Source organism: Crinia signifera, chromosome 5, assembly GCF_055691185.1.
Source record: "Crinia signifera chromosome 5, ASM5569118v1, whole genome shotgun sequence".
NCBI classification, from domain to species: domain Eukaryota; kingdom Metazoa; phylum Chordata; class Amphibia; order Anura; family Myobatrachidae; genus Crinia; species Crinia signifera.
The window spans coordinates 139817409-139834391 of NC_139221.1; the positions used below are offsets into that span (position 1 = coordinate 139817409).

The following is a 16983-nucleotide window of genomic DNA, read 5'->3' on the forward strand; positions in this document are numbered from 1 at the left end:
TCCTCTAGTGATGAGGGACCCCCTCAAAGACGCCCCCGTAGAGCAGCTGAGACCCCCCCCCCAATGATTGATCCCGTATGGATCCCACCACCAGCCAATTTTGAGCTGGTATGTTTTGGACGGCCGAACGTGTATTCGGTCGATCGAACGGTCGCAAGAAAAAGGAAATTGTACATATGTGTACCCAGCTTTACACGTGTTAAAGCACTACATACACACTACATACCCCCCGTGTTGAAATAAAGTTTGTACCCCCCCTACACTATACACGTGTTGAAACACTACACTTACACAAACACAAAAATAATAAAAATGTCCCAATCATCGCAAAGACTGTTTTCAGCGGAGGAGGCATATGCCCTTATTGCCTCTGACACTGACACAGCCAGTGAAGTAAGCGATGAATTTGCATTCGTCTTAAGCTCCTCTTCCTCCTCTAGTGATGAGGGACCCCCTCAAAGACGCCCCCGTAGAGCAGCTGAGACCCCCCCCCCCCCAATGATTGATCTCGTATGGACCCCACCACCAGACAATTTTGAGCCCCAGGTTCCTGAGTTTTTGGCCATCCCAGGAATCCAATTTGATTCCACAGGTCTCAGAGAAATTGACTTCTTCAAATTATTTTTCTCTGATGATTTTATAAATTTAATGGTGGACCAAACTAATTTATATGCCCAGCAGTTTATTGCTCAAAACCCCACGTCATCATTTGCTAGGTGGACCCCTGTAGATGCAGTAGAGATGATGGCGTTTTGGGGTCTGGTGTTTCATATGGGCATAGTAAAAAAGCCAGAAATTAGGCAATATTGGAGTACAGATGTTCTGTACAGCACCCCATTTTACCGTATGGCCATGACCCGGACTCGTTTTGAGATGATCCTTAAATTTCTGCATTACAGCGATAATGCACAGTGCCCACCCAGAGATGATCCCACCTTTGACCGGCTATTCAAAGTCAGGCCGGTCATTGATCATTTCAGCGCCAAATTTGAGGAGATGTACATCCCCCAACAATTCATTTGTGTGGACGAGTCCCTTTTACATTTTAAAGGAAGGGTTAAATTCCGCCAGTACCTTCCCAATAAGAGGGCAAGGTATGGCATAAAATTGTATAAACTGTGTGAAAGCACCTCAGGGTACACCCACAGGTTTAGGGTATATGAAGGGAAGGATTCAAGTATTGAACCGCCAGAATGCCCCCCCTCCCTCGTAGGTGTTAGTGGAAAAATTGTCTGGGATTTAGTGCACCCCTTCCTGGATAAAGGTTATCACCTCTATGTGGATAACTTTTACACTAGCATCCCCCTGTTTAAGGCCCTTGGTTCAAGAGGTACAGCAGCTTGCGGTACTGTGCGCAAGAACCAAAGAGGCCTCCCAAAAACGCACATTGCCCAAGTAATGAGAAGGGGTGAAAGCAGGGGAATATGCACTGAAAATATGTTGTTGGTCAAATATAAGGACAAGAGGGATGTCCTTATACTGACAACAATTCACGGAGACAGTACCACCTCCGTCCCTGTACGAGGTACCAGTACCCACACCTCAAAACCTAATTGTATCCTGGATTACAATAGGTACATGGGCGGAGTGGATCTTTCAGATCAGGTACTGAAGCCGTACAGTGCCCTGCGGAAAACAAAAATCTGGTACAAGAAGCTGGCCGTGTATATCATCCAGATGGCACTGTATAACGCTTACGTGCTATTCCGTTCTACCGGCCAGAGGGGGACATTTATGCACTTTCAAGAGGAAGTCATAAAGGGCCTGATATTTGGGAACCAGCAGGCAGAGGGCCCCAGTACTTCTAGTACTGGCCCCCGTATTGTACCAGGGCAGCATTTTCCCAACGAAATCCCCTCCACTGCAAAAAAGGGCAGGACACAAAAAAGGTGCAAAGTTTGTTATAAAAGGGGAATAAGAAAGGAAACTATTTTCCACTGTGAAACTTGCCCTGACAAACCCGGCCTTTGCATAAAGGAGTGTTTTAAAATATACCACACATCTATGGATTATTAGGTCCATCAATTCACCGTGCATCGGGGGTCTTGCTAATGCCACATAGCACCCACCATTCATTCCACCTGAATCTGAGCCGCAAAATCCAAAAATCACTCCTTCCCTTCTGAGTCCTGCCATGCACCCAACTGGTATTTTTTGGTCACATATGAGGCATTGCCATACTCGGGAGAAATTGGGGCATATATTTTGGGGTGCTTTTTCTCCTTCAAACCTTGTGAAAATGAAAAATTTTGAGCCAGAACTGCATTTTTGTGTAAAAAAATGTAATTTTTCATTTTCACTGCCCACTTGTATCAAAATTGGTGAAACCCCTGGGGGTTTGAAATGTACACTATACCCCTAGATGAATTCCCTGAGGGGTGTAGTTTGCAAAATGAGGTGACTTGTGGGGGGGTTCCACTGTATTGGTGCAACATAGCACCCACCATTCATTCCACCAGAATCTGTGCTGCAAAATCCAAAAATCACTCCTTCCCTTCTGAGTCCTGCCATGCACCCAACTGGTATTTTTTGGTCACATGTGAGGCATTGCCGTACTCGGGAGAAATTGGGGCACAGATTTTGGGGTGCTTTTTCTCCTTCATACCTTCTGAAAATGAAAAATTTTGAGCCAGAACTGCATTTTTGTGTTAAAAATGTAATTTTTCATGTTCACTGCCCACTTGTATCAAAATTGGTGAAACCCCTGGGGGTTTGAAATGTACACTATACCCCTAGATGAATTCCCTGAGGGGTGTAGTTTGCAAAATGGGGTGACTTGTGGGGGGGTTCCACTGTATTGGTGCTTGGGGGGTCTTGCTAATGCGACATAGCACCCACCAAAATTCCACCAGAATCTGAGCTGCAAAATCCAAAAATCACTCCTTCCCTTCTGAGTCCTGCCATGCACCCAACTGGTATTTTTTGGTCACATGTGAGGCATTGCCGTACTCGGGAGAAATTGGGGCACAGATTTTGGGGTGCTTTGTCTCCTTCATACCTTCTGAAAATGACAAATTTGGAGCCAGAACTGCATTTTTGTGTAAAAAATGTAATTTTTCATGTTCACTGCCCACTTGTATCAAAATTGGTGAAACCCCTGGGGGTTTGAAATGTACACTATACCCCTAGATGAATTCCCTGAGGGGTGTAGTTTGCAAAATGGGGTGACTTGTGGGGGGGTTCCACTGTATTGGTGCTTGGGGGGTCTTGCTAATGCGACATAGCACCCACCAAAATTCCACCAGAATCTGAGCTGCAAAATCCAAAAATCACTCCTTCCCTTCTGAGTCCTGCCATGCACCCAACTGGTATTTTTTGGTCACATGTGAGGCATTGCCGTACTCGGGAGAAATTGGGGCACAGATTTTGGGGTGCTTTGTCTCCTTCATACCTTCTGAAAATGACAAATTTGGAGCCAGAACTGCATTTTTGTGTAAAAAATGTAATTTTTCATGTTCACTGCCCACTTGTATCAAAATTGGTGAAACCCCTGGGGGTTTGAAATGTACACTATACCCCTAGATGAATTCCCTGAGGGGTGTAGTTTGCAAAATGGGGTGACTTGTGGGGGGGTTCCACTGTATTGGTGCTTGGGGGGTCTTGCTAATGCGACATAGCACCCACCAAAATTCCACCAGAATCTGAGCTGCAAAATCCAAAAATCACTCCTTCCCTTCTGAGTCCTGCCATGCACCCAACTGGTATTTTTTGGTCACATGTGAGGCATTGCCGTACTCGGGAGAAATTGGGGCACAGATTTTGGGGTGCTTTGTCTCCTTCATACCTTCTGAAAATGACAAATTTGGAGCCAGAACTGCATTTTTGTGTAAAAAATGTAATTTTTCATTTTCACTGCCCACTTGTATCAAAATTGGTGAAACCCCTGGGGGTTTGAAATGTACACTATACCCCTAGATGAATTCCCTGAGGGGTGTACTTTGCAAAATGGGGTGACTTGTGGGGGGGTTCCACTGTATTGGTGCAACATAGCACCCACCATTCATTCCACCAGAATCTGTGCTGCAAAATCCAAAAATCACTCCTTCCCTTCTGAGTCCTGCCATGCACCCAACTGGTATTTTTTGGTCACATGTGAGGCATTGCCGTACTCGGGAGAAATTGGGGCACAGATTTTGGGGTGCTTTTTCTCCTTCATACCTTCTGAAAATGAAAAATTTTGAGCCAGAACTGCATTTTTGTGTAAAAAAATGTAATTTTTCATTTTCACTGCCCACTTGTATCAAAATTGGTGAAACCCCTGGGGGTTTGAAATGTACACTATACCCCTAGATGAATTCCCTGAGGGGTGTAGTTTTCAAAATGGGGTGACTTGTGGGGGGGGTTCCACTGTATTGGTGCTTGGGGGGTCTTGCTAATGCGACATAGCACCCACCAAAATTCCACCAGAATCTGAGCTGCAAAATCCAAAAATCACTCCTTCCCTTCTGAGTCCTGCCATGCACCCAACTGGTATTTTTTGGTCACATGTGAGGCATTGCCGTACTCGGGAGAAATTGGGGCACAGATTTTGGGGTGCTTTGTCTCCTTCATACCTTCTGAAAATGACAAATTTGGAGCCAGAACTGCATTTTTGTGTAAAAAAAATAATTTTTCATTTTCACTGCCCAGTTGTACCACAATTGGTGAAACCCCTGGGGGTTTGAAATGTACACTATACCCCTAGATGAATTCCCTGAGGGGTGTAGTTTGCAAAATGGGGTCACTTGTGGGGGGGTTCCTAACTTTTAGCATCTTATGGTGCCTAGAAACCTACATGGTGCCTAAAAAATAATCTCATAAAAAGGAGGCTCCAAAATCAAGTAGGTGCTCCTTCTATTATGAAGCCTGTGGTTTGGTCACCGTGCACACTAGGGCCACATATAGGATATTTATGAAAACAAAAGAATTGGGGGAATCAATTTTTAGTCACATTTCTCTAGTAAAATGTACTGTGTTCCTTAGAAAAATGTATTAAAATTGCAAATCTGCAAAAAAAAAAGAAATTTTGAAATTTCACCTACACTTTGTTTTAATTCCTGTGAAACACCTAAAGGGTTAACAAACTTCCAAAATGCTGTTTTGAATACTGTGAGGGGTGCAGTTTTTTGAAATGGCATCATTTATGGGGGTGTCTCACATACAAGTCCCTCAAAGTCACATCAGAACTGAACTGGTCCCTAAAAAAATCAGTGTTTGAAATTTTCTTGAAAATTTGAGAATTTGCTATTCATATTGTAAGCCTCCTAGTGTCCCAAAAAATTAAAAGGAAGTTGAAATAATGATGTCAACATAAAGTAGACATATGGTCTATGTTAGTTATTCACTATTTTGAGTGGTAAGATTATTTGTCTCACAAGCAGAAAATTTAACATTTTGCAAATCGCTAAATTTTCCATTTTTTCACGATATTTTGGTATTTTTCACAAAAAAACACAGACTGTATTGACGAAAATTTACCACTAACTTGAAGTACAATGTGTCACGAGAAAACAATCTCAAAATCACTGGGATAAGTAAAAGCAAAAAAAAGTTATCCCCACTTAAGTGAGACATGTCAGATTTGAAAAAAATGGCTCTGTCAGGAACGCAAAAACTAGCTCTGTCAGGAAGGGGTTAAAGTTCATCACACTAAGCTATGTAGAGCCATTAACCATGAGAAGTCTGTTAATTTGTAAATGAGGTATTTCAATTTTTTGGACTCTTGTAATTCTTGTAAAACAACTAGTCTTCACTCTAGCAAACATGTTGTGATCTTGGAAATAATACAAAATAGTGGGCAAAGATATTGAAATACTGGTTATGGCTTCTCTAGTGAAATTTGAATCAAAGAGTAAGATGATAAATACATAAATATGCCTAAACAATTAGTATCCATAACATATAAGCAAGCTTCCTTTAATATTGACACCATGCATGTTGTACAGATGTATAGAGGTTGCCCATAGCAACCAATCAGATTCTTGCTATTATATTCTAGAATGATAAGTAGAATATGTTATGAAGAAAATTTCTACTTCTAAAAATCTGCACATTATTAAATAAAAACTTATGACTCAGTAAATACAAATAACAATCACAATCTGTCTATACGCTCATCCCATTCTCGCCAATGGACGTCCGCCTCCACCCCCGCCTGTGTGCCAGCTGCAAGATACCAGCGGCTTGCGTGCTGGCAGAAACAAAGAGAACAGCTCCATCTGTATCTACAAATCAGGGGCATTTTAAGAGAGAAGAGAACCTGTGTGAAACCTCCGCTGCAGTCCCGCTCCTTTCTGATGACCTTATATATGAAATATAATTTTTTTTTTTAATACATTATTTATTTGAATTTTTATAACAAATGTGAGCGATGCTGGCATTTTTAGCTCACAGAGATGTTGTCACTCAGACCATTAATTTACAGTCATTCCACTCAAATTAGATCACCTCACAGCCAACAAAATTGTACACCAACATAGGCCAAATGATTGCTTAATAAACTAAGCAAAAGAGCAGTGGCACAAAACTATTTCTCCTTAAAAAACACATTGCAAATAAGTAATGTATCAGCAATAACCAATTGAACCAACGTGCAAGCAGTTTCAGTAGACAACAATACCACACAGAAATGTATTGAGAATTGCAACAGCCCTGCAGAAATTACTGGTAAAATAATTCAGAGGACATTTTTCGGGCAGTGCATTCTGGAACAGCACAAAGTCTACAGTACTTTCGGTTAGAGACAAAGAACCTTATTCTGGTTCACTTGCTAAGGCAAATTCCTTCTCAGGAAGAGAAGGAATTTGCAGAGAGAATTAGATTTGGGTGGGGTTTTACTTCAAAGTGAGTTCTATTTTGTAGTGTTTTCCCTGCACAGAAACAAAAAAACTCACCCAAATCTAAATATCTGTGCACGTTACATCTGCCCCTCTGCAGTGCACATGGTTTTGCCCATTTGAGAAGGAATTGCCTTTGCAAGTGGACCAGAATACAGGCCAAAGTCTGCACACAGACTTCCTCTTCCTCTCTAGAAGCGCTCTTGCATACACACACTAGTGTTAGCTTTGTCAGAATCCAATTAACCTACCAGTATGTGTTTGCAGTGTGGGTGGACACCAGAGCACCCAGAGGAACCCCATGCAAACACAGGGAAAACATGCAAGCCTTGTTCAGAAATTGAACTTTGCTAACAGCTAACCACTGTGCCGCTGAGCTCGTAATGAAGTCACTGACGATTGTAACTGACAAACAGCTTCATGTGTATTGATACTAGCAATTGGTGACCTAAAATACATAGTATAACATACATCATTTTACCTCCCTAATGAGCAAAGTGAATTCTGAAATTCTGACACATTAAGCTAGATTTTCACTGGCCTTGTACATCAATGTTATACATAGGACTGTGGATTACTTACCTCAATTCTTACTTCAACTTAGTTCTCCTATTTAATATTTTAATACCAACAGTTTACTTAACCAAAGATAGTGTAGTGCTATGTTCTATCAATTATTCTATGATTCATAATAAAGATTCCCAAGTTCAGATTCTGTAGGTCCGTGTAAAGTACCGTCTCTTGTTTACTTGCAGTGTAATGCGAGTATGTGGCAATTTACTGTCATTTTAGTGGTTAGAAATGCATGCAATTATTTGTATCAGTTGTTGCAGAGGGAAATGTGGTTGGTGAAGCCCAAATATGTATTTGGGAAATAGATCTCTGTTTCTCATAGTGGTAAATGCAACAATTCATTTTTTGCTATGCGTGATGCATAATCCTGCGTCATTCATCTTGGTATCTGTATCACCTGGGAGGATGGGCTCAGATTGTAACTTGAGAATAAAATTGTACTGACTGTAGTATGTATTATCCAATTTATCTTTATTATTCCTTGCAGTCTTTTTTCTTTGCCAATAATACTTGTAGATTTAATATAGGTCAAAGTGATGCTTGGAGGGTGCCATTATCTCCTTTAAAGGTCTTTGGTTTTTGTGATAGTTTAAATTTACCTCTCCTTGGAATCTGTTGAGTGGCTTTTCTTGTACTTCAATGGCCATTATTGAAGTCTTTATTAACCAGGACATGTCATTATCACTCATCTTTTTTTTTTCATTTATTTCTAAGATTATGGGATAAGGTACTCAGGATTTTCTACTAACCAGAACTGCCAGTCACCTGCTGTTAGTGTCTTAATGGTGTTTTAAACGTTTTTGTATTTTTTTCACATAAAAAAGAGAAAAATGCACTTAACATTGTCTTTTTTGGGGGGATTTAGAATTAAACATTGGCAGTAAAACATTGTAAAACAACATGAAGATAAATAATTAGTAAAGTCTGTATTTTGGTCCCCTAACTACCAGCAATGCTCATACTGTAAGTTTTAAACACAGACCACCCAATCACTTAATATATTTACCCCAGCGAGTGGAGCCTTTTGTTCCTTAATCAATTTTACCTGTAATAAGCTTCAAGTCATTGATGGACAATCAATAGCACAGATAACTCATCCAATATCCAAAATAGTCATCTTTTACTTTTAGAGGACAAATCATGGCAGGATTTAAGAAAATATCCTCATTAAAACATACTTCTAAGTGGAACGCCATGAAAATAATGAGCATGCTAAAGACAAAATATACTGTATGGCTAACAGATTCATCTCTCAGGAACCAATTTTTTTTACTCAAAATTGATGTTAAACATTATAAAGAAATATTATTACTGACAAAAATGATCAATTGCACAATGGGCAGGTCTTTTAGGGAGAAGTGAGACATAAACACCCCGGGCAATAGATTGACAGAGGTAAAAATGTAATATTGATGCTGACATGTATTATAGTCAGATTATTATTATCCAAATACAATTATTAGTATAAAATATAGACCGGCCCATGATCTAAGTGGGCGAATCAATGCTTCAGGAACATTTATTAGGAATCTCATGCAGAGACCTAGTTTTTTTAAGGGGCTGTTCCAGTAAAGAGTACAGTAATATATTTAAGTGTATTTCTGCCAGGCCCAATTAAGGGCTTGATTCAAACCTGTTCACTAGGCTGAATACTCTCGCAGCCTAGAAAACAGGTCAGCGCCACCCACCACCCATCCAAATGCTTGCCCCCCACCAGCGCCACCCGCATCCCCTAGCTAGCATACAAGGAGATATGCACGAGAACACATCCAGTTGCATGCAGCCAAAGGGGAGATAAATCATTTTGATGGTCACAGATCATTGAATGATTTCTCCCCCTTTTGGAAATAACAGTCAGTCTAATCTGACTTATTTCTGACCGCTGAATGCCGAAGACGGGGCAGTCGCTGATGTCATGTGACTTCAGCCGTCAACCTGCCTGCATTCCCAGGAGAAAACACCCAGTGTTTTCATGAGGATGCCCATGAAATACTGTCCATTGCCCTGATGCCCTGATGCCACCCCCTGCCGGACCACCTCCCTCCCCTGCTCGTGCAAATGCCTTGGAGAATGTGGTACCAATGGCATTCTCACAGGGGGTCTACACATGCGCATATACACGCATGCGCAGACCTTCCAAAATTTACAAAGGGGACAAATTTGGACCCATATGAACGAGTCTGAATCGGCCCCTAACTGTGCATGAGCAAATATAAGTGTAACACCTAGCAATATTTGGTATATCATTTCAGGTAATTTTTCCAATTATTTGATTGACAGGTACTCAATTACATTCAAAACAGTACTATAAAGTAGGATTTATTAAGCTGGAACTCATCTGTGTGTATCGTTACCACTGAAAGAACTTTCGGGTTAGTTACCACAGGCAATTTTGACTAACAATACAGTTAATGAACCTGTTGCACTTATGCTTTGTTGGGATTCGGTATGAAATCCCGATGGTCAAAATCCCGACAGGGTCAAAATCCCGAATGGGTCATAATACTGACAAGGACAAAATCCTGACAAGGACAAAATCCCGACATTTAAAATACCGACAAGGACAAAATCCCGACATTTAAAATCCCGACATGGTCAAAATGCCAATATATAGAATGTTCAGGTGAAAATGTCGACATGGGTTTTTTCACTGTTTTTTTTAACCTGAATATCGACACAGTCGACATGGACACAGTTGGAGGTGAACCACAGCCCCTCACATCGCTCGCTTCACTCGCAATGCTTCGGGCACGGTGCCTCGCTACGCTCGGCACACTATTTTATTCTCCCACCACGACCTAGTGGATAGTAGGGAATGAAATACTGCCTGTCGGCACATGGTGGGTCAAAAAACAGTGAAAAAACCCATGTCGACCTCGCAACCTGTCGACCCAAAGTCATGTTGACAGTTTCACCTGTACATTCTATATGTCGGTATTTTGACCTTGTCGGGATTTTAAATGTTGGGATTTTGTCCTTGTCGGGATTTTGTCCTTGTCGGTATTTTAAATGTTGGGATTTTGTCCTTGTCGGGATTTTGTCCTTGTCGGTATTATGACCCATTCGGGATTTTGACCGTCGGGATTTTGACTGCATCCCCTTTGCCGATTAATAAATAGATGTCAGAGCAGAACCATTCACACAATGTACTGGCTATAATTACAAAAGAAAAGAAAATCCTAACAGTCACATATAAATAACCTTATCCTTTGGGGCGCATTAAAGTATTAAAGCAGTTCAATTGAAATGGCCTCGTTGGTGCACTTATATGGAACTTTCAGGATCCTTGTACTACTGTATATTGAACCTATATCTATACTAAATTGATCCTATACTTTCAATAATGAAGATATGGGGTGAGGTGTAATAGGATAAGAGATTCAGAAAGTGAGAGATTTGGAAAGAAATCTCCAGTTTTTTTAAAGCTGTAATCATTTACACTGCAAAGCCAGTTTGATTTTGCAGTGTAAATGATTGCCGCTTTAAAATAAAACCTGGAGATTTCTACCCAAGTCTTCCACTTTCTGAATCTCTCATCCTATTAAATCTCACCCACAGTTTCTGTTTCTGATATTGTATAGCTTGTAGGTTGCGAATTGGTCTCAGTTGACGCTTTATTGTTTCTCAATTAACTAGCAGCAAAGTTTACTTATTATGGCACTCTGGAAGATCTCTAAATTTAGTCTTGGAGATTGCTGACTCAAGTTTTTAATAAGTTCCTGTCACTGTCTCCCTGCTGGAAGTCACATATTACACTTTCTCTGTTATATTTCTCAGTGCTGGCTTCTCCTATAGGGCCGGATGCACTAAGCTTGAAAAGTGATAAAAGGGAGAGTGATAAACAGCCAGCCAATCAGCTCCTGCCTGCCATGTCACAGACTGTGCTTGAAAACTGGCAGGAGGAGCTGATTTGTTGGTTGTTTATCACTCTCCATTTTATCACTTTTGAAGCTTAGTGCATCTGGCCCAAAATCTTTAGAGGGGCTGCATGTTACAATGTAGTTATAAGACTCTCCAAATGATGCTGTTTGCAGAGTTGTCCTGGCAATTAGACTAGGTTATACTTTGCTCAGCAAAATGTCTGTGCTGTCTCTGATGCTGTCCCTCTCTATTATGCGGTCCCTCTCTATAATCAGCTCGGGACATGTGTAGATGGAAATACAGGACTACCTGTCATTAAGTAGCAAAGGGAAAACCAGACTTGGCTTCAACCCCACTTTCTGTCACACCCTGCTTACAGCAATCTGGGAGGGCTCCTGAAGATGACATGCACACGGAACACACTCTCAGCACTTCTCACCACCAAACGGCTGGTTGGAACACCATGCAGATCTGTCCCCTCAAGATGGCCACCACAGGACTGCTCCAAAAGCTTCTATTTATAGACTTCAGTCACATGACCCAATGACTGCATTTGCTGCTGTAATGTCAGCTGCACCTCTCTACACACAATGCATCAGAACAGAGATGGGAGATTCCCTGATGAAAGCTCACAGTTCAGTATAAGAGTCTTACAGTATAACAATTTATCAGCATAGGGAGTACCACCTTCTATGGGGGGTACCACATAAATTGCTAGAAGGGATCTGGAGAACCTTCTCCTGCAAAAATATGCTTAAAGGTAGCATAAATGCTGCAATGCCATCTCAGTAATTTGGCAAATTTGAAGCCCCCTTGAATGTGGATTGACTTTGTGAGACTTTGTGAGAGATATCTGCAGTGGTAACCTGATGTTAAATTGCCCAATAAAAAATAACCACAATAATTGGATTACAGATTGCAAAGAATATAGCAATAAATATATCGTATCACACCTTAACCTAACTCTTAAAACAGCCCTGGATGAAGTGGCTCCAGTTACCCACCGCACTCCACGTAGGCCTAAACGCAGGGCACTCTAAATTAACGAGACGCCTACAAAATCTCTCACGCAAAGCTGAGCGTAAATGGCGTAAATCTTACAGTCCAATGGATTTCTTTACATATACGACTATCTACCAGTCCTATAGTTATGCCCTGGAAACTGCCAAACAAACATATTTCCAAATTCTCATTTCTACTCAAGCTTCTAACCCAAAATGTATTTTTAATTATATTTAAATCCCTTCTCAACCCTCCCTCACACAAGCCACCAGCCATTATCCATGCACAATATCTTGCTTCCTACTTCAGGGATCCTACTCAAATCCATACATGAGCCCTCTGATGCATTGACTTCATTTGATCCCACAAATGAAGATGAAGTATCTGCACTTTTCTCTTCCTCCCACTCTACTACCTCTCCTCTTGACCCTATACCCTCACAAATAAGTAAATCTCTGTCTCCTGTGCTTATCCCAATCTTAACTAAAATCTGTGACCTCTCTTTCTCTACTAATGTCTTTCCTTCATTGTTCAAACATGCAGTTATTACTCCGATTCTGAAAAAAAAAACAGAATTCTGATCCAAGCTCTCTCTCAAACTACCGTCCCATTTCTCAACTTCCATGCACCTCCAAACTACTTGAAAGACTTGCCTACACTCACCTCACACAATTTATTAACTTGCACAATTTACTGGACTCACTTAATTCAGGCTTTCGTGCCCAACACTCCACAGAGACAGCACTGACTAAAGTTGTGAAGGATCTGGTCACTGCTAAGTTTAAAGACCAGTATTCACTACTAATTCTTCTAGATCTCAGAACTGCTTTTGACACTGTTGACCACACACTTCTCATACAAACACTACAATCCCTAGGTCTTAAAGACACAGCCCTCTCTTGGTTTTCATCCTACCTATCTATCCGCTCCTTTAGTGTTTGTTTCTCTGATTCTACCTCCTCTTCGCTACCTCTTTCAGTTGGAGTACCTCAGGGTTCAGTTTTAGTTCCTCTGCTTTTCTTAATCTATACCTCATCTCTTGCCAAACTAAGCAGCTCTTTTGGATTTCAGTATCATATGTATGCAGATGATACTCAGCTCTTACTTATCCTCCCGGACCTGTCCCCATCTGTATTGAGCCATGTCTATGAATGCCTTTCTGTTGTTTCATCCTGGATGTCATCTCGCCACCTCAAACGTAATATTTCAAAAACAGAGTTAATTATATTTCCGCCAATAAATAGTAGTTACCAACCTGATATCTCTATTGCTGACATTCACTCCTACCTCTCAAGCTTGCTGCCTAGGTGTTATCCTTGACTCTGAGCTTTCCTTTGTACCCCACATTCAATCTGTCTGAAAATCATGCCACATGCACCTAAAAACATATTTCAAATTCGGTAGCAAGGGGAATTTGTATCATACACAGGACAAAAGCAAACATAGAGCAAAAAATAACCATTTTAAAAATTATGAAACACTATATCCTAAAAAAGAAGGTATTTTGGATATAATTTAATTTCGGTCCAGCATTATGACAAAATGGTGTACCTTTGTAAACATTTTCTTGCCACCAATACTTACTGTACTCAGACAAACTGGACCTACAGTACAGTAGTACTTATTTTTTACTAAAACAATGTTCAAATACTTTATATTTACTTAACTTTCTCTTTGTGTAAAGTAACACTAATAATTTTATAATTTAATGTATTATTTAGGCAAAATTTTTGTTTGTTATACATGCTAAGTTGGTACAGTGAATCTGAAAAAATATTGTTATATTATTATTTATTATTAACAGTTATTTATATAGCGCACACATATTCTGCAGTGCCTTATAGAGGATATTTGAACATTTACATCAGTCCCTGCCCTAGTGGAGCTTACAATATATATTCCCTACTACATGTACATGCACAAACATTCATTCTATGGTTAATTTTTGTTGGGAGCCAATTAACCTAACAATATACATTTGGATTGTGAAAAGAAACCGGAGTACCCAAGAGAATATACATACAGGGAGAATATACAAACTCCGCACAATGGTGGGATCAAACCCATAAAGTCAGTGTGGTGAGCCAGTAATTCTAACCATTACACCATCCTTGCTGTGCATATTATATATGTATTAATATCTATGTTAAGAACATGTTGTTGTAGTAATATATGATATTTTATAACTGCCTACAGTCCCTTCTAGGACTTTTATGAATGGACCTGCCCTGGAAATAGGATAGATGTTTTAACCTATGTGTTTTTATGAGCTAATACTGTTGCTGTAGCTACTATACTTTTCAGACTCTTTTCACAATCTTGTCCTGGTTTTATGATGGCAATAAATAGGTTATATGTATATACTGTAGGTTTATGTATATTATTCAAATACATTGTACTTTAAATTGTATCCTTTAAATATTGTTTTTTTTCTACAGCTCCATTCAGATCAAGATAAAAACGATGAAAATCTAAAATATATCCTCTCTGGAGATGGAGCAGGGACACTTTTTGTCATTGATGAGAAAACAGGTGACATTCATGCCACACGAAGAATTGACAGAGAAGAAAAAGCATATTACACCTTGCGTGCCCAAGCAGTAAACAGAAGGACAGGGAGACCGGTGGAACCGGAGTCTGAGTTTGTCATAAAGATACATGACATTAATGATAATGAACCAACTTTTCTAGAACACATTTATTCTGCCAGTGTCCCTGAAATGTCTGATGTTGGTAAGTAACAGATTTGTCTCTCTGGTTGTTTTCCATATGTTAGAGACTTCTTGTATTCTTAAACAGCAAAACTTTTGTTGAATGCATGAAAAATAAATGCTAGATAATTAATGCTTTAATAAAACGTTTAACTAATAATTTTGCAAGAATAAAGTCTGGGTGAAAACAGTTTATATGACATATCAAAGTGAACCTATGCTAATTTTGGTCTACACTTGAAATAATTAGCATTCCTACAAATTTATGTTGAAAAGCTTGTTAAACAATTCAAACAGTCTGTTATATCTTGAATGACAGTGCATTTGAAATGAGTACACAATGGTAATGTTTAAAATACTAATGCAATACAATTAAGGGCATTGTTTTTTTTTTTTTTTTTTTTGGGGGGGGGGGTGCCTGCTGCCATGCAGGTGTATCCTAACCACTTACCTGGCCTCACACTCACCTGGCCACGATCACTTGGGAGGAAGGAGAAGAGGTGAGTTCTGTTCTTCCTGAGTGTTGACTGATGTGCCCTCCTTCCTGCGATGTTAAAGGAGCTTTGGGCATCCTCGGCACATGGCCTCAGAACCCAAAGTGTCACCTAATGGCACTTCTGCACCTAGAAGAAAAATTGACCTTGCACCAGAATGCAAAGTCCCTGTTCTGCCCAGAAGGAAGTAAGATAGGCAGAGACAGACAAACAAAGATGGATGGACAAAGGTGACGCTCACCATCCTCAATCCTGCACTTCACCCGCAGTTCTCCTCACAGGTCCTTATAAGGAGTCAAGAACACTGGAAAAGTGCAGAGCCTAACACTACCTAAATAGGGCACAACTACAGTACCATAACTTAAACACAAAGCCCTAGAACTAAGTGTGTGTGGTGCAACACAACTATAGCAAAGAGGCTAAACAACTTTGCTCTGCATGAACACAACAAACATGCAACACAATACAAGATTTACAATCTGACTGTCATTTTTAATCTCTGCCTATACTCTGGTGTTACAACTCCCTACCTAGCTATAGCTGGCCAGCTTACACACACCCCCTGGCTATTCCCAATGCTCCTACTTGGGGACCAGAGAGGTAATAGCCGCACAGCCTGTCCACCTCTTTATCCCAACCACCCGTGGGAAAGTGCATGCTCTCTCTCTGCTGGGTATATCTGGAAAGGTGGTAGCCAGACAGCCTGTCCACCTTTCAATAAATTAAGTAGGGGAAACTCTTTCCTACTGGACCTAGTGCCCCCTAATCACCCACAGGCCTAATGCCTGATCTGCAACCTCAGGCCTAGTGCCAGAGTCACTTACAATCCTCCTAAGTGAGGGTCAGTCCTTCCACCTGTCAATGTCCACAGGCCTAGTGCCTGAAAATATAACCCAAGGGCAGTGAGCTGACTAATACAGCCTCGGGCTTAGCGCCCAGCTAATTAAGCCCTTGTGCCTAGTGCCCGACCTAGTGGGACCTCAACATTTTACCCACAGGCCTAATGCCCAGCTAAATAGTGCCACTGGCCAGAAGGACCTGATTTAAATGGCCATGGGCCAGGAGAGCCTGGCTAAAATGGCCACTGGCCAGGAGTGCCCTTCTAAAATGCACCTGGGCAAAGGGCCCTATATTAATGCCTGTGGGCCAAGGGGGCACGACTACAGTTCACCCAAGTCCAAGAGGGCCTGACTATGCCCATGGGCCTAATGCCTGATTACCCGTTAGTCTCGAGTAGGGGTAGGTGTCCACAGCTGCCATCTTATTTCTTGTGCCACTGACCCATCCTGGTCAGCTGCTATGCCACTTTTTTCTTCTGCAAGATGGCTTCTCTTCTATCTTCAGTAGCACTCCCACATGCCGCCTCTGCCAATGGTCTTCTATCTTCCACTTCTTCGTGGCATCTGATATCAAATACCAGAGGTGGGGCCGAGTATGGCGCGGCTAGTGCTGAGTGGCTCACCGCAGCCGTCGCACATTGGCCACTGATTTGAAAGCCATAATTTGCTCCAATTTGGCAGGAGATTC

At 41.0% G+C, this 16983-nt stretch overlaps 1 protein-coding gene across 2 annotated transcripts in view; it reads left to right on the top strand.

Moving 5' to 3' along the window:
* The window catches only part of LOC146080614 (cadherin-10-like), a 397974-nt gene that overhangs the window by 235930 nt on the left and 145061 nt on the right, over positions 1 to 16983 (top strand). For both annotated transcript variants that reach the window (XM_083188085.1, XM_083188083.1), the window contains one exon: positions 14690 to 14984. In XM_083188085.1, the coding sequence (XP_083044211.1) occupies positions 14690 to 14984 (295 nt within the window). The remainder of the gene's footprint in view (positions 1 to 14689; positions 14985 to 16983) is intronic.